The 19,090-nt window shown below is 35.4% G+C and overlaps 1 protein-coding gene across 2 annotated transcripts in view; it reads right to left on the bottom strand.

Annotated features, from left to right (window-relative positions):
• FSTL5 (follistatin like 5) overlaps positions 1–19,090 on the bottom strand; it is a 930,240-nt gene that overhangs the window by 54,017 nt on the left and 857,133 nt on the right. For both annotated transcript variants that reach the window (XM_024977492.2, NM_001206863.1), the window contains 2 exons: positions 12,171–12,278; positions 7,870–7,994 (listed from right to left, as the gene is read on the bottom strand). In XM_024977492.2, the coding sequence (XP_024833260.1) occupies positions 7,870–7,994; positions 12,171–12,278 (233 nt within the window). The remainder of the gene's footprint in view (positions 1–7,869; positions 7,995–12,170; positions 12,279–19,090) is intronic.

The following is a 19,090-nucleotide window of genomic DNA, read 5'->3' as shown; positions in this document are numbered from 1 at the left end:
GAGTACTTTATAGGTAAATTTCTAGAGAAATGTAATCCAAACAACAGGAGAAGTAGTTTGAAATTCTAGGCAGTAAATTCAAATGGTGGTATTGAGGGATGATTTCAAGCTCAGGCAAGACTTTAAAAACATCTTAAATAGCGATAGTGTTGCCGAAGTTACTATCTTCCTTTCTGACTTTTACAGAACAAGTTCTGGGGTAGATACATAAATCAGAAATGATTTATTTCTTGTATTACTCTAAGCATCCTCTGTGCCAATTGACATTGCCCTATTTGAGCCAGTTGGGATTAAACTCTAGCTGCCCTCCAGTTTGAAAGAGGACAAGAGATGAGAGAGGTAGGATTTGCAGATGTTATGAGGGTCAGACTGTAAATACATCTTTTTTCATCAATTGAAACCTGTTTTCAATTGTATCAAAGGTACTATTTTAGTCAGTGAAAATATTAAGAATTTCTACTTAGAGCTCTAAGTAGCCTAAATGTTAGCTGTGCCCTTTTATCTAAGTAAAAATATTTTGGCAGTAATCCTTATTCTTTTTTTATTCATGACAACTCAATCTTCTAAGAAAGAATTCTACTAATTTCTGTATTTGTTGTAGCTTTACTTTCTGGTCTTCTCAATGTCTTTCACTAAGCTTTATCAAAGTCCTCTGCTCTGAACTACACTGGCCTCTTGTAGTAATCACTTTCACCTCCCCATCTACTACCAAAAAAAAAAAAAAAAAATCAGTTTTGGAAGAATTATCTAAGATTTTTCATAGGAGATCTAGTGGAAATATTCCTTCACTCATTGCCTGACTCTCTGCCACTTCATTAGTTTTGCCTTCTATCATGTCAATTCTCGTTACCCTGTTTTCATTCAGAGATTTTTAAAAATGTGGTAAATGATAAATTACTGTCAAATTTATTGTTTTTGTTCCATGTAGACAAATTCTAGTAGCATTTGCACAGAAAGTTGCAATGATTACATATACTACAACAGGAAACTGACATTTAAACTTTTCTCTCCAGAATGGCCCTCCGAATAAAACTAAATCAATTATGTAAATATCCATTCTCTCTGAGATTTGATGTGTAACCCAGCCATTATAACACAACCATTCTTCTGAAAAAAAAAAAAAAAACATTTATTTTTAAATTACTTTTTAATTTATGGCTAATTAAAAAATTGGTAACAAAAGTTATTAAATTCCCATGCATTGGGCATATCATAAAAAATTAAAAGTAGTAAGCTATACAATTCAAATATATATATATAATGATATAATAACTTAGTTCTTTAGATACAAATTATGAGTAAAATAATAAAATATTTGCTTTACATTTGTAGAGCACTTTTGATTAAAAAGATGATGAATTATAATTTCAATTTTTATGACATTAAATAGACATAATTGAATCTTCTGAAAATTGCACACACATTTTCATATGTAATAGTCTCTTTTAATTTTTTATCTATCTGGACATTTGTTTTGAGTTCAAATTGAAATTCCTCGTGTAAGAAATTTATATTTTTCAGGTCATTACAAAATACACTTCTTAGAACTATATAATCTTTTCAACTTTAGAACTATGATTAATGGTTTGTTAATGACTTGTTGAAATTTAATGTTTTTAAAGAAAATTTTCTATTAACTGCCAGTCTAAAAAAAGAATGCCTATTTAATATACATTGCCAGTTCACTGAAATGCACAATGAATTATTAATGTGAAAAGTATGTCATTTGTTGAATATTCAGTGGACCTATTTTTGAAAAAAGTAACAGAACATGAGATATGAAATGTTTTATTCGTAAGTGAAAATCACTCAGTTGTGTCTGACTCTTTGCAACCCCATGGACTGAAAGTCCATGGGAATTCTCCAGGCCAGATAACTGGAGTGGGTAGTCTTTTCTTTCTCCAGGGGATCTTCCCAACCCAGGGATCGAACCCAGGTCTCCCACATTGCAGGCAGATTCTTTACCAGCTGAGCTACAAGGGAAACCCATTTTATCCTTACTTGAAAGCAAAAAGGCATAATTGTGGAATAATTGAAATCAGCATATTTTAATAAAAATCAGAAAATCATGTTTTATTAATTAAATTTCAAGTAATTTATATTTTCTCTAAATATTTGGGAGATGGATTAACCAAATATCTATTATGGAGTTTTTTAAAAAGTAAACTTATAGTCAAAAAGTGTTAATCAGTCCCTTTCAGAAGCTTAGGAATTACTTTACTGGGTGAGGCAGAAGTGTAACCCGCCCTCTCTCATCTTTCAGGAAGTTTAGTTCAACAAAACTATATTCACAACTAGAGCTAATAAATACAAGGCATATAGAATGGCTGCATGCTTCTCTAGAGTTTTTTTGCACCATCTCCTGGACAAGCACTCACATTCAAGAAAGAGACAAGAATGCAAGCTTGGTTCATTAGCCAGAACACAACAGTTTAGAGACCATTTTGATTTCAATCAACTGTATTACCAGTATGTCTGGTTTAGTCCAGACACAGATTAATCTTTTGATATTTGAAACCCAAAGAAGGTACTTTCAATAATAACCTCTTCTAAGCTCTCCTGCTATAGAGTAATATATGAATAGAAGTAATAGTATATGGCCTGGGCAATGTCACTCAGAATGGCGTGGAATTCAGTTAGGGAATTCGATGAGTGAGTGGTACCAGATTTCATTCTCAGGCATTTATAAAAACGGAAATTAATCTCCTGAAATTCAAATTCCTCAGGCTACTAGGAAACAGACCTACTTCAGGCTCTGAAGAATTTTTAAAGTGCTGAGAACTTCAAATTTTCTTAAAAAATGAATGACTTTCCAAATTTTGTGAAGACTTAGTTTTTTTTTTAAAAAACTTCATGATTATAAATATCAATCTTTTAATATAGAATTAGGAAGTTGTTTTCTCTAAAGTTCTTTGATTTTTATTTACTTTACAGATGAAAGAAGCCTGAGAATTATAGATTTAAAAAAAAGAAAATAGAGAAGAAACCAAGCAGAGAGAAAACAACAACAAAAAATTTTTAGCATATCTGTAGCTAATCATAGAGCAGCCCTTGCTACAGTATAGATTATGAGTAGTTCTGACATTTCTATTATGGGCAACTTAATATTCACATATTATGTTGTCCCAGTTCCTAGAAAAAAAGGGATTAAGCTAAATTCACAATAGCCAGTGGGAAATGGTGTTGCTGGGACAATCAGGCTGGGATCTGTCAAGAGACATAAGTTCTTCTTACTGCTACTTACTGCTTCCACACACATAACCATTCCTGTGTGCTTAATGCTGTGCCCACCACCTGTCAGATATTGTGTTAGCTGCTGAGAAATCCAGTGCATAAGAAATACCATCCTCCGTCAATACTATGTAGTCGGATTTAGGAACAATACTATGTAGTCGGATTTAGGAACAAGTGTAACATTTACTTACTTCTTTCTTTCGATTCTTTTTTTTTTTCTCTAATTTTATTTTATTTTTAAACTTTACATAATTGTATTAGTTTTGCCAAATATCAAAATGAATCCGCCACAGGTATACATGTGTTCCCCATCCCGAACTTTCGATTCTTATGAGAAACATGAATTAAGTGCCTACCAGTTTTGAAGGACTAAGGACACAAAACCTTGCCCAAGTCCCTGTGTCTCTGTCTTTTAAACACTGACTCAAGAGTTAGTGTTACTTGCTCAGTCACGTCAGACTCTTTGTGACCCTACTGATGGGCCGGCCAGGCTCCTTTGTCTATGGAATTCTCCAGGCAAAAATACTGGAGAGGGTAGCCATTCCCTTCTCCAGGAAATCTTCCCAAACGAGATCTCTGGCATTGCAGGCAGATTGTTTACCATCTGAACCAGCAGAGAAGGGGAAATGTGAAGATGTAGAAACAAAGAATAGTTGTTGGGCCAGGAAACATAACAATTTAGACTATAAATTAGCCACATAGCAGAATCACCAAACTCCCAGTTTCTTGAAAGATACAGATAAAGACCTGACACACATTCCTAAGCTGGTTTTATTGGAAGCGGACTCCAGCAGATGAAAACTGCTGATCACAAGGACATAGACCCTAGACTGGTTGAAAACAGAAGGTTGACAATGCTTAAAACTTCACATTGATGCCAACTAATATAGGAATTATTCACAAGCTGATCACATCCTGGACCATGAACACTATAAAACTCCTCACTACCCACTCCAGGGCAGGTCATAGTCTTGAGGACATTAGCCTGCTGTGGCCTCCTTTGCTTGACAAATCAATAAAAACTACCCTTTTTTACTTTACCCAAATCTTTGTTTCCACATTTCTATTTAACACTGGTGAACACAGTTCAGGTTTCGACAACAGATATAAAATCCTGACACTTGTCCAGAAGCTTTTCAGACATGCAGAATATAAATGATTTGAAATGAGAGAGTAGCTATCTGAGAGAAAAGCAAATTAGTGTGATGATGAAACAGATCAGGACCCTATGGTCCTTGTCCCCATGTCCTCAACCTGCCTTTTGTCTGTGGAAAAGCTTTAGTCAAAAAATAAGTTTAATCAGAGAAGTGAGAAAAAAGCAGAAACAAAGAAAACCATCAAAGGAGAACGAAAAATAATAGTTTACCCATTAAGCATAGTCAAGGACCTGTAGTGCCTCCTCGAAAGAAAGATAGTGCTAAGTCGTATCCAACTCCTGCAACACTACGGACTGTAGCCTGCCAGGCTCCTCTGTCCATGGGATTCTCCAGGCAAGAATACTGGAGTGGTTGGCCATTTCCTTCTCCTTGGGATCTTCCCGACCCAGGAAATGAACCCAGGTCTCCAGCATTGCTGGCAGATTCTTTACCAACTGAGCTATGCAGGAAGCCCACCTCAAAGGCTATAGATCATATTTGGAGCCATATCTGTGAGCTGTCTTATAGATACTGAAACTCCCACCAGGTGGAAGAAGTTAACAACATAATCACCAGACTGTTGTAGCCATGATATGAGCTGCCACGATTCCAAGAACTGACCTAAAAGAAATGGAAACAAAATGACCCTGGAACTAAAGACTAACTGTTTTCAAAACAATCAAGATGCCCTGGTTAGACGACCAATGACCAATATCAAGATGACTGTCAGTGCTGATGGTGCTGTTTCTGCTTGTACTCCCCTTTCTCTCTCTATAAAAGCTCTTGCCCCTAGATTGTCAAGTTTGGGCAAGGGAATTGGTCTTTGGACAGGCATCCACCCTGTCCCCTGGTTGCCTGCCAGCATCCAAAATAAAGCAAACTTTCCTTTCCACCAATCTGGCTTCTTTAATGGATTTTGAGTAGTGAGCAACCAGACCTGGGTTTGGTAACAATGAAGGGTCAGAGGAAGAAAACTAATATTAACTAAATACATATTATGTGTCAGACCTTCTATCTGGCCTAGAATTTACACCAAATACAATAGTCACAAAATAGTCTCAAATTCTGAAAAATACAATTCATAAAAGAGGAATCTCATAACACAAGCCACATTTGCATAGGATAAAATGTTTCATGAATTGCTAGGAGAAAAGACTTTATCCCTCAGGTTCTCCTCATATGGAATAAATCCTCATTATGTTAAAAATTCTTTACATATTCAACAGTTTATTTTTGGAAATACATGCTAATTTTTACTCTTTCTCTTCACTTTAGTAATAGTGATAATTACTGTAAAATGTAACAGGAATTATGATGATCATTCATATTCCTTAAAATGGAACCCTATATACTGGTGGAGCTTCCTGGTGACTCAGGAGCTGGTGGCTCGTGCAATGCAGGAGACCTGGGTTTGATCTCTGTGTCATGAAGATCCCCTGAAGAAGGGGATAGCTACCCACTCTGATATTCTTGCCTGGAGAATCCCATGGACAGAGGATCCTGATGGGCTACCATCCATGAGGTCACAAAGAGTCGGACACAACTGAACGACTAAGTATGCATGCATATGCTGGTAGAATTGCTATAATTTAATTTAGAATTCTTACAAGTATTGGCAAAACATCTATGTATTTGACTATATATGTATAAAAGAAATAAAGGAACTTAGAAATATCCTCAAGCAATACTTTTCAGTGTGTCTTATAAAATATAGAAATAACCAAAAACTTTTGCTTTACACGTGCTAAGCTTATTTGCATAATCTTCCAAGAATTGTTAGCTCTGACTACAGCTATGTAGTTATCATTCTGATCCTAAAAAAATATGTTCTGACAGCATATCAATTATACATACAAACATAGAACCACACATGGTGTTTACTGCATCCAGACAAAGTTAAACTCCTAACTCTGGTATCTATTTTATAACTTACTTGCTATAGGGAAAAAATACCCCAAATACTATTAACCATAGTAGTGTTACAGATAGGAATTTTGACTTAAATAATTGTATTAATAGTGCGCTTGAAAAAATAAGCAAAGTTGATAAGACATATATTAACTGTACTAAACTATATTAAGTATATTAAACACAATAATAGGGAATAGGATGAGATAAATAAAAGTAAATGCTACATATTAAGTGATTTACTAGTAAAAATTTGTCAGCAACTTGAAGATAGCAAAAGGATATTTATTAAACATAACACTCAATGTCAATTAAATAAAATTTTGTCCTCATTAAATAAGGATGAAAACATTACATATTTTTAGGTATCTCAGCAGCTGGGACCTTTTCAGTTTCTATGCTGATTTCATCAGTCTCTGAACTCTTCCAGTGTTTGCAGTCAGACCTAAAGATTATTTCTTTATGCAAATGCTTTTCAAATATGCTGAATTTTCATTGAGTTCGACTTATTTTCCATGAAAACAGTTAATAAATGTGAAGCATATTATAATCACTGTATTGCTGAGTGACATAATAGGCATTCTGAAAATAATAAACAATTGCTAGACAAATACATTAAACTCTTTTAAAACATATACTTGGCTGCCCAAAGAACAGTTTCTACATAAAACCTTGACTGTGAGCCACAACTGTTATTTATGAATTCCCCTTTTTATTTTTGTGAGTTGAATTTTGTACTGTTTCAGAATTCTTAAACTCCAACTTTTAGACAAGATAATTTTCACTTTAATTCAAGGTGAACAAATATACACAAAGATTAAATAATGGCTCATATAAAATATGTGATATAGTCTCCCCTCAACCAAATTCCCTTGAAAAAGATAATACAATATTAGTTTTATTCAGATTCATTAATATTGCTAAGCAATACTTTACATTTTCAATAAATCAATAAAATATGTAGTTTTAGAAATTGTAAATATCCAAAGTCTCCCACTTTAAACATTTAAACCATTTCTGTGATACTCTAAAGTGATATCATTAGAAGTATTTACTTTTTTACTTCTTGTGAATACACTGAGAGACTGAATGAGTAAACATGTTTTCTCAAAGTGCAGACCTTAAATATTTCATTTCAACTTACTGTACAACCTGATACAATGTTATATTTGTTTATTTATGGGCAAAATGATACAAAAATGTTATTATAATAAGTTGAATGGATTTTGCTCAGAGTGGTTCTCTTCTCTGAGATCAACTCAACTAAGTTCAAATTTTAGCATCTTGCAAAAACATAATCAGAAGAACTTAAAGACAATTTGCAAAAAATATTAAATGTAAAACTGATTTAAAAAGGCAAGAATACCTTTGTAAATTCAATTTTCCACTATACATAAGAGGGACTAGAATACAGAAAATTCATCACTAATGTTGATAAGCAAAAGTTAATCAAGCAGATGAAACAAAGTTAATCAAAGTGCAATTATGTGTGTATTTGTTGTATAATAGAATTTTTCTTCCAGTGCTTCCCCATGACTTTCTATCAAAATTAGAGAGAAATCTAAAAGGTGATGCTCATCCAATCACTCACCTTATGTGGGTGATGAGGAGTGTGGTGGTGGGAATGAAGAAATCGTCCACCCTGTCAAACTGCTTCCCCACAGGCTGGGTGTGGATGGTGTGGTGTGGTACATTCCCACTGGCCAGGGTTATCACCTAAACAGAACATTGTGTTTAGATCTTGGCCAAGCATGTCCTTAATAGGATCAGAGATGAAATAAATCTTTGGCATTTGTTTGCATAGACTCTTTATTTTAAACCTTAATATTAGTGTATTATTAAGCAAATTGGAATTCTGTTTGCTTATTTCAATGTAGAAACTTCTGTTTCTAAAAAGGAAAAAATGGAAAACATTTTTTCTTGAACAACTTCTGCTTAAAATATAAAATAAATTTGCATATTGATAACTTCTATATTATAAAAATGTTACTGCTTTAATAAGAAATATAAAAACAAGCATACATATGATGCAAATTATTAAATTTGTTTCTTTTTCCTTTGTTCCTCCCTTTTCCTTCCTTCCTTCATAGCTTTATTGAGGAGTAAATGATATGTGAAAAACTCCCCTTCTATAGAACATAGTTGGAAACATAGGACAGAAAACTCCAAAATATATCATTTGAAATATTTTTGCTGTTAGAAATCTTAGGTTGCATTACATTTTATTTTTTTCCTTTAATAAATTGAAAATAATAGATTTAAGCAAGTTTAATCAGAGATTTTTTTCAAATATTCACCATTAATTGATTTTAAAACTTTCAAATTTATTTTTTTTAAAAATCACTACATTTAAGCTCTTTTATCCCATTTTGCACCAAATTCTTTGTTTTTCCTTCTGATTTCTCATACCTCCACATTTGTCCTATTGTCTCTGCTTCACAGCCATTGTTCTGTATGAGCCTTTTAATGTACTTCCTTGCCTTTATTTTACTTCTTTTAAACCCTTTCTACATGCGGTTACCAAATTAAACATCCTAAACTATTGAGTGCCTAATAGACTTTCCTCCCTCAAAACTGAGTGTCTTCCTTTGGTTTTTAAGACAGAAGTAAATATAATTTTTTTTTTTAGTTTTTTTTCCCCCTGAAAGGTTAATTTTTTTTCATTGCAATGATTATACTTTCATGGAGTTCCATTAGAAATTGCCAAGTTCAAGAAAATAGATTAATTATTATAACAGTCAAGATAGGTTCAGTCACATTACAATCAAAAACCAAAACAGAACAGAAACAAATACTTACTTCTTTACTGCTTCTTTATTTTTTAAAGATAAACATTTTGTTTTATACCTGTTACTTTCCCAGAGGTCTTTGGCAGGATATCTATTGCTTTTAGTATTTTTATTCTGTTTTCCATGAAGAAAGAACAGCCAACTACCTTGAATATTTTCATTCATGGCAGACTTATTTTGCCAGAACTAATCATATGGCTCCACCCAACCAAAAGGATACCCCTCTCCCCTGTCATTTGCCCAGGAAGAGAGAACCAGTGTACATGGTTAAACTTTAAAGACATTGTACCTATTTTATTCATGGTTATCTTATTAATGTGTATCAGTGAGAAAGTCGTCACTGGACTTCAGCCACTTATAATAATGTCTACGAGACTATAATAAAACTCAACAGGATTATAACAAAGGAACTCCCCAAATTTTTTTCCGTTAGGTTGTACAGAGGTATATATTTCTCAGTATGCATGTAGATGCATTTGAAATTAATAATAGTACTGACTGACAACAGCAATAATAATACTGAGAGCTTGCTATGTGTTAATATGTGTTCTAAGTAGTTTACAGACACCACAGAATTTAGTACTCAAACAACACTCTGATGTGTGTATTGCATCCCACATCATTCACACTCCTGAAGGCCGATTAACTGAACCTCTCTTCTGCACTTGTCATTGTCTTAGACTGTAAAATATGCAAAGCCACACCCCCAGTTCCCTTCAGTCTGGACTCTTCCCCCTGATGGGTCTAGGCCCTTCTTGATCCTGGAATTGAGCAGGAAGTGGTGAATTGCCAGGTTCGGGACTGAGTCTAATGACTCCAAGGACACAGACTGATCTGGGATGCACTTTGATCAATAGGTGCACTCTTGCAAAAATCCTGGCTCATTTCTAAGAGTGTCCTGCTGCCTGCTTCTCTGTGTGCGATGGCTGCAGTAGAGGGACACCACTTCCCACTGTCACCTCATCTGACTGGGCCTATGTCCTGGCCAGTAGAAGAATGCAAGGACTTTATTCCAAGTTGTTCACTAGAGATATTTTCTTGTCAAATTGTTGTGTGTTTGTAGTACAGACACTGCATTTATGTCGTAAAACTGAAGATGACTGATACATGAGTTTTAGAATTTTATGGAATTTCTTAAGTTTTCATAAGACATAAATGCCCATTGAAAAGAAAAAAAATAACTATGATAAATCTTTGAGACTTTATCTTTAGAACAGTAGATGGAAAATCATTGTCTTAAATATTTAAAATCATGACAGTTTCATGACAGTTTATGGGTTTATATTAATTAATTATAAATATCACATAAAATAATATATAATAAATATTGCTTTCAGACTGGACAAAGACATACAGATTTAATTATGTTTATAACATGAAAACACAGAGAAGGGCTTTCAGATCCTTGATAAAATGTTGTGCATGTTCAAGTTTAAGAGGGTAACATTATAAGATACAAAACATTAGAGCAAAGAAGTACTTCCTAGCCTCATACCCTAGCAGTCTCTAGATGTGAGTCTTTCACCATCATGGCACAGGGACACTAGCAAAACTGAGAGCTTGACAATGGTGTTTGGTTTCAATTCAATTTTTCCAAAGGAAAATCAATTCTCTTTTTCAAATAAATCTTAGATCCCATTATTTTGGAAGACATTTCCTGATAATCTTATTGGGAGACAATTATCCATACATATTTTGACATTTCTGCTGAGTCAGGTCTTTCTGAGCAAAAAAGTTTGGTTAAAAGATGATGGCATAGCAAAAATGCCTTTGGAAGTTGGAGATGAAGTATTGCTCCTGAGAGATTTAGGGACTTAATTCCTCTGAGCCAATTACTACATTGCCAGGATACTGACATACTCCTCTACTCCAGGAGAAGATTTGTATATTTTTCAGAGTAACAATCTCTATTTCTCACATGAGATGGTGGACTGAGGTGCTGCTGCTGCTGCTAAGTCACTTCAGTCGTTTCCAACTCTGTGTGACCCCATAGACGGCAGCCTACAGGCCCCTCCATCCATGGGATTTTCCAGGCAAGAGTACTGGAGTGGAGTGCCATTGCCTTCTCCAGGACTGAGGTGCTAGCCACCTAAAATAACTTAGAAACTCATGATTTGACTCAGTAGCACTGTGCTGGTTATTCAGGGTGACTCTAAACTCTCACTGCATCACCACATGAGGGTAGGCACTGCAGAATAAATGGTAACAGGTTCCATGGATAAGAGACAGTCTGTCCTCTGATTCAGAGACCCTGTGTTTCCTGCCAGTGTGTCTATATATCTGTTTATCTATTATCACCAACTTATCTATCACCTATTTATATATCATCTATCTGTCTTATACATACCTAAATGCACACACACACACTCTTCATATAAATAAATTTTATTGTATGTCATATTTTAAGAGTAATTCTCAAATACTACGTTTTATTTTATATTTTTAGATGTGAGACTAACCTTTCACTTCTACCCAGCATATATTTTAAAAATTTACTAAATCTTATTAGCATATTTTTACTAGACATTCAGGGGGAAATAACCCATTTTTAGATGGTTATATAGTGTGTGGGATGATTCTTAACATCTCTACAAAAGTCATTGTCAAAATGTGTGTATATATATGTATATACACATCTATCTGTCAATTTCAAATCATAAGCAAATTTTACAAAAATGACAGTAAGTATTCCCCAGTTAGAAATGAACCAGCACTCAGATAGTAAAATCTTGTGTGTTTGGAGAAAACTGAAGACCTGCTTTGAGACTCTGTCTAACTCTCCTGGGCTCTACTACACAAGCTACACTCCCCACATACCTTTCTAAAGAGATGAAAAAAAGAAAATTCGAGGGAAGCTGGAAATTGCCAAACAATCCATCATAGTCACCCCCTCCTCCTGCACAGTGGTTGTCATTATAGGTTATTCCTTTGGCATATAAATCTAATGTTTGGAACATCTAAACTAAAATATTTCCTAACCAAAAATGTATTTGTGTATCAACTTTTTTTTCCCCCTTTCTTTGAAGATCTAGATGAAAGAACATCATTGATACTGAAAGTTTTAAAGATCATCATTTTCTCAGACACACTGAAAGGGACTTACCTGCAGTGTTGGAGAAGTCTTTTCCATTGTACCCCAGCTGAGCACCCAGACCTGGTCATGAGATTTGTCATAGTGTAATTTAACTGGGACGGGGTCTGTGCTTACTGCCTGTAACAGATAGGGATTGAAAAAGTTTTCAGACCAAAATATTAATTTAAAACTCGGCCAGAAATTATGTAAAAATTCAAGAGCTTAGATGTAGGATTAATAAATGTATGTTGCCCATAGATGGACCTAGAGATTGTCATACTGAGTGAAGTTAAGTCAGACAGAGAAGGAGAAATATCACATGACATCCCTTATATGCAGACTCTAAAAAGAAATGATACAAATGAATTTATTAATAAAACAGAAACAGACTCACAGACCTAGAGAAATAATTTATGGTTGGGTGGGAGTAGGGATAGTTAGGGAGTTTAGGATCAAATTTACACACAGCTGTATTTTAAATGAATGAAAAACAAGGTCCTACTATACAGTCCAGGAAACTGCTCAAGGTTATGTGGCAGTTTTGATGGGAGGGGAATTTGGGGGAGAATGGATTATTGTATATGTATGGCTGAGTCCCTTTGCTGTCCATCTGAAGCTATTACAACACTGTTAATTGGCTATACTCCAATATAAAATTAAAAGTTTAAAATTGCATGTTGCCAATTAGTTTTCTAAATCCTATTTTGATTAATTTGGAAATATGATACTTTATTCTGTTTTTACATGATTTTATATAGTTTTATTTTCATTCGTTACCTATGCAAATTGTGTTTAACAGAGAAGCTATTTAGGAATTCAAGGTATAAATGACTAATATGTGCATTTTAATCAGTTGTTGAGTACAGGTAAGAACTATATTTATACTATTAGATTTTTCTATCCCAATGCTACTTATGGGATTTGACCATTTATAATGCTAAAACACCAACAATCTAATATATAGTTGCAACTATAATGACAAATTACCTAATTTAGTTTCTTTAATGAGAAATCTAAAAGCACAGAAAAAAGAGAAGCAGCTTTTTGCACTATACTTGATATGATACATGCATTTTTCTGCTAATATTTATACCTAGCATTTACGGAAAACACAACTTCCAAAACATAAATTGCTGCCAGGAAGTTATTTCACTCACCTTAATTCCAGGCTATTGATATTATAACCTAACACTCCACTTCAGTAATTTCCTATAATAGTTACATATTTTCTAACATAATACATAAAACAAATTGTATTCAATACAACAACCCTTATCCGATTTTGAAAGCATTTTTTTCCCCAGAGCTCTATTGAATGACCTTAGAGAATTTCCCAAGTTAGTTCATAATGTAATCCTCTTCTCAATGGGCTAAAAGTAAACTATAATTGTTGAGTATATAGAGACTCATATTTTAACTATCACAACAGCAACTTGGTTTTACTGATGTATTTCTTTTCTAAAATGTTGGCCTGTATTTTAGCTATTTAAAATTCTCAATACATTGAAGTAATTATTGGATTTCTGAAAAGACCTGTTTAAACATTTCTGTGTTAGTGTCTTCAGCTCTTTTTTTCTAGCTAACAGAGCTATTAAAATACTTTGGTTTCAGGTGGGCAGCGATGTTGTCAGGGAAGGTAGTCCCCTTGGAAAGCAGCAGAGATTCAAGTCAATGACTAAGCTTATTCCCCTTTGAGAAGTGTGAATTTTCCCAGTCTTCCTAGAGATGAGGAGTGGTCACATGGCATATCTTAGTTAAGATGATGAATGATTTCTGAAAATAAAGCATTTCCATGGAAAGAGACAATAGCAGGAGGAGATTTCCATGCATCACACTTTTCTTTTCTTCCTGCTTTGAATGTTGTCATTTGAGAATATTAATCCTCAACTTCTAAAGACTTCACACTCCATTTTATGCTAGTATAGCTCAGCGGGTAAAGAATCCACCTGCAATGCAGGAAACACAGACAGCACAATTTTGATCCTTGGGTTGGGAAGATCCTTTGGGGAGGAAATGGCAACCCACTCCAGTATTCTTGTCTGGGAAATCACATAGACAGAGGAGCCTGATGGGTTACAGTCCATGAGGTCACAAAGAGTTGGACATGACTGAGCAACTAAGCATGAAAGCAAGATTCCTTTGATTTTTCATATTTTCCCTTTATACGTTAAATTTGATCTATGTATGATTAATAGTCAGACTACTTTACATGTAACTTAAATTGGAAGAATATTTAGGCTTTTACCAACTGAGCTGTGAGGGAAGCCTGAAATAGTTCAACAGGCAACAATACCACAATAAGAAAGACCTCATTGTTATTCAATTCTTAAGATACAGTTATAAAAATAGCAAAGATCGTTAGCTAGCTTTTATGTAGTAGGAAACAATCTGAATAAAAATTTTTAGTTTGCCAGCTCGTGTAAGTTTCTTTTCTTTTCACCTGGCCATTCATAAATGTTATCTTTTAAAGGGTATAGTGAGCTTCTCTGGTGGCTCAGCGGTAAAGAATACGCCTGCCAATGCAGGAGATACGGATTCAATCCCTGGTTCAGGAAGATTCCCTGGATAGAGGAGCGTGGCGGGCTACAGTCCATAGGAACTCAGAGTCGGACATGACTTAGAGATTAAGCAACAACAAAGTGTATAATAGCACAGTCCATAGTTAATATCCACATTAACATACAGTCCATACTTAACATAGTTCTGTTAATATCCCCATGAAATGGATAAGAAAACTGAGACATTTGTCTCTCCAGTAGTCATCGAGCAAGTGATCAGCAGACCTGGTATTTGGGTCTGTGTTCTTTCCCTAAGTGGGGACCTCCCTACCTGTGAAAGAGCAGCCCCTCTTGTTGACAAGTTTCATTCCTGACAATGTCTAGATTGGATAGGTTGCCTTCCTATTTATGCTTCATGGACAGGAAATATTCTTTTTTATTTTTTTCTTTTTTGGAAGATGAGAAACTCACAGGGCCCAAGTATATGCAGTAGCATTTGTATAAGCAATATAATCCCAGGGGAAAAGCATCAAGAGGCAGTATACACCATGTTTGCCTGGGTGCCAAGTCGCTTCAGTCATGTCCTACTCTTTGAGACCCTAGGGACTCTAGACACCAGGCTCCTCTGTCTGGGATTCTCCAGACAAGAATACTAGAGTGAGTTGCTATGCCCTCCTCCAGAGGATCTTCCCATCCCAGAGATCGGATCCACGTCTTTTATGTCTCCTGCATTGATAGGCAGATACTTTACCATTAGTCCCACCTGGGAAGCCCTATACACCATGGTTATGAACATGTATTCTGAAACTGATCTCAAATTTTAGTGTCTTCATTTAAACTGAAATAACAATAATGAAAATAACACTTTGGGAAGTCACTAAACTTACTGTGGTTCAGTTTCCTCTATAATAAAATGGAGACAACAATAACACCTACTTCAAAGGGTTCCTGTAAATATCAGGTAAGGTGGTAAGTATAAAGTGCCCAGGTAAGTCTGGTGAGTGTTAAACATTATAAAAATACCACTGCTACTACTATTAGAAAAAACTAACTGTATTAAACTAACTGTATTAAAGTACATGGCAGCATCACAGTGTTTTAGAGATGTAATGCCTTTATTTAGCAAATAAAGAATTTGATAATTCTTTAATAATTTAATAATTAATAATCACAGTCTTAGTCCTGGAAGAGTTTATAGGTGATAGGGTAGAAGAACTTAAAATAACTAGATGCATATCTAGTTAATAAAAATACGGGCAATTGCTGTGGAAGATCAAAGGAAGATTTAAGAACAGGATGAGGGAGAATAGGAGGTGATGCTTTCACTGAGCCTTAAACTATGAACATTTTCTTTTATAAATGGCAAGCAGAGACTATTTTTAAAAGTTAACTTATGAGAATATGTTCTAGGAGGTGTCAGAAGTTGTTCACGATTAATCTCCTTCAAATAAGATAAATGTTTCTGAAGGAAGAAAATATAAATTTTCAAAGCAACTTCAGAATTTGAAAGATGTTTATTCAATGCCCTCCAAAATGTGTGAACAATTTTTGTTTGCAGCATTTCACAGGTTTGGTATTAAATTCAGATTATTTTGCTTTTTGGTTATAAAAGCTCACCAGAACTAAAAAAGACATTCAGATAAAAATGAAAAATAATTCTGACTACTATATTTGGAAGGTGTTTAACTCCTAGGAAAAATCTATTTACAATTTTCAAATGTGCAGATATAACCCATTTTACAGAGGAAACGTTGACATGGTTTTCAGCAATGAAATCATACAACCATGACAAAAATATTTCCAAACAACTGTATTCAGGATAATCTTATGATAACCCAATTTTCAGTCAAAAAACTGATATTTTCCTACTTATATGGCCAATCTTTGAAAGGATAAATTACAGGTGTTGGATTTTATAAATTATTTGCTAGTCTTCTTTGGAAATTACTTAAACCATCAGTCAGTGTAGACCATTAGCTTTTGTAAAAGAACAGCTCTATATTTGACACTTAAAAATTCTTGCCACAATTAAGCCTGTAAGCCTTTGTGTTGTAAAGCAGTTCATTTTTTCACAGTTTTAAAGAAAATTCTACAGATTCTATTATCCTTGACTGTCATTCTCCCCTACTTCCTGTCACCAGGATCTGGCTGCATCTGCCTTCCAAAGACTGAACCTTTGCAGCTCCTGCCCTGCTCTGACCGCACAGGGAGCCTCTACCATCTCCAACCTCACCTCAGGATTTCCACCTTTTAATTTTCTACTTGTCACAATCTGAATAGATTTATCGGAGTGACCTCGGTTTTTTGCTGCTGCTTTTTGTTTGTTCGTTTTTGGTGATTATTAGATGGATCATGGCACCAGTTTGGCCAAAATACTGTGAAGTCACCTCATTTCCCCCAGAGTAAAAGCCAGATGTCCTTATGACTTGTCACTCCTGGTCTTCTTTCTCAGACCCCTCACTTCCCACACTGCCCCTCATTCCTGCCCAGGTCTCTGATCTAGATGCTCCGGCCACTTTGCTGTTCATCCAACATGTCAGTCAGTCACACTACTCCCATTTGGAGGACTTTTCCCCCAGAACCAGTCTTTCCCAGATAACCAAGCATCTGCTTCCTGTACACCTTGGTTGAGAACTCACCTTGTAGGTGAGGCCATCCATGGCCACCCTGCCCTCTGTCCTTAACTTTCCCAATCCCACCTGCCTTGTTCTGCTGCTTTATCTTTTCCAATAACACTGACCACTTCCCATATTGTAGAATTTACATATAATCTTCTTTTGTCTGTCTCCATCCACTGGGGTCTAGGCTCCAGGAAGGCAGGCCTTTTCGGTTTGTTTAGCTATGTGATATCACCTCTTGCACTTAGAATAATACCTTGTAAATAGTAGTACTCAATATATAATTAATGTACCATTATATCTACTTTGCAATAGGCAGGTAAGGTGGTCTGGTATTGCCATCTCTTGAAGAATTTTCCACAATCTCTTGTGATCAACACAAAGGCTTTAGCATAGTCAATGAAGCAGATGTTTTTCTGGAATACCTTTGATTTTTCTATGATCCACTTGGTGCTGGCAATTTGATCTCTGATTCCTCTGACTTTTTATTCCAGCTTGAATATCTGGAATTTCTCAGTTCACATACTTTTGAGCCTAGCTTGGAGAATTTTGAGCATTATTTTCCTAGCATATGTGATGAGTGCAATTGGGCAGTAGTTGAACATTCTTTGGCATTGCCTTTCTCTGGGATTGGGATGAAAGCTGACCTTTACCAGTTCTGTGCCCACTACTGAGTTTTCCATATTTGCTGGCATATTGAGGGCTACATCTTCACAGCATCATCTTTTAGGATTTAAAAATAGTTCAGCTGAAATTCTATCACCTCCACTAGCTTTGTTCATAGTGATGCTTCCTAAGCCCCACTTGACTTCACGATCCAGAATGTCTGGCTCTAGCTGAGTGATCACACCATCATGGTTATCTGGATCATTGAGATCTGTTCTGTATAGTTCTTCTGTGCATTCTTGCCACCTCTTCTTAATATTCTCTGCTTCTGTTAGGTCCATACTGTTTCTGTCCTATATTGTCCCCATCTCTTCATGAAATGTTCCCTTGGTGTCTCTAATTTTGTTAAAGAGATCTCTAGCCTTTCCCATTCTATTGTTTTCCTATATTTCTTTGCATTGATCACTTAGGAAGTCTTTCATATCTCTCCTTGCTTTTTTGGAAATCTACATTCAGATGAGTATATCTTTCCTTTTCTCATTTGCCTTTCATGTCTCTTCTTTTCACAGCTATTTGTAAGGCCTCCTCAGACAACCATTTTGCCTTTTTGCATTTCTTTTTCTTGGGGATAGTTTTAAGCACCTCCTCCTGTATAATGTTAGGAACCTCCCCCCATAGTTTTTCAGGCACTCTATCAGATCTAATCCCTTGAATCTACTTGTCACTTCCACTGTATAATAGTAAGGGATTTGATTTAGGTCATACTTGAATGGCCTAGTGGTTTTCTCTATATTCTTCAATTTAAGTATGAATTTGGTAATAAGGAGTTCATGATCTGAGCCGCAGTCAGCTCCCAGTCTTGTTTTTACTGACTGCATAGAGTGACTCCATCTTCGGCTGCAAAGAATATAATCAACTGATTTTGGTGTCGACCACCTGGTGATGTCCATGTGTAGAGTCAGCTCCTGTGTTGTTGAAAGGGGGTGTTTGCTATGACCAGCGCATTCTCTTGTCAAAACTCTTTTTGCCTCTGCCCTGTTTCATTTTGTACTCAATGGCCGAACTAGCCTGTTACTCCAGGTATCTCTTGACTTCCTACTTTGGAATTCCAGTCCCCTATGATGAAAAGGGCTTTTTTTTTTTCTTTTTCTGTGTCAGTTCTAGAAGGTCTTGTGGGTCTTCGTATACCACCTTACCTGCCTCCTGAGAATCCTGTATGTGGGTCAAG

Source organism: Bos taurus, chromosome 17 (assembly GCF_002263795.3).
Source record: "Bos taurus isolate L1 Dominette 01449 registration number 42190680 breed Hereford chromosome 17, ARS-UCD2.0, whole genome shotgun sequence".
Taxonomy (NCBI): domain Eukaryota; kingdom Metazoa; phylum Chordata; class Mammalia; order Artiodactyla; family Bovidae; genus Bos; species Bos taurus.
Note: the sequence above shows the minus strand (reverse complement) of the source record. Positions and strands in the feature narration are given on the sequence as shown.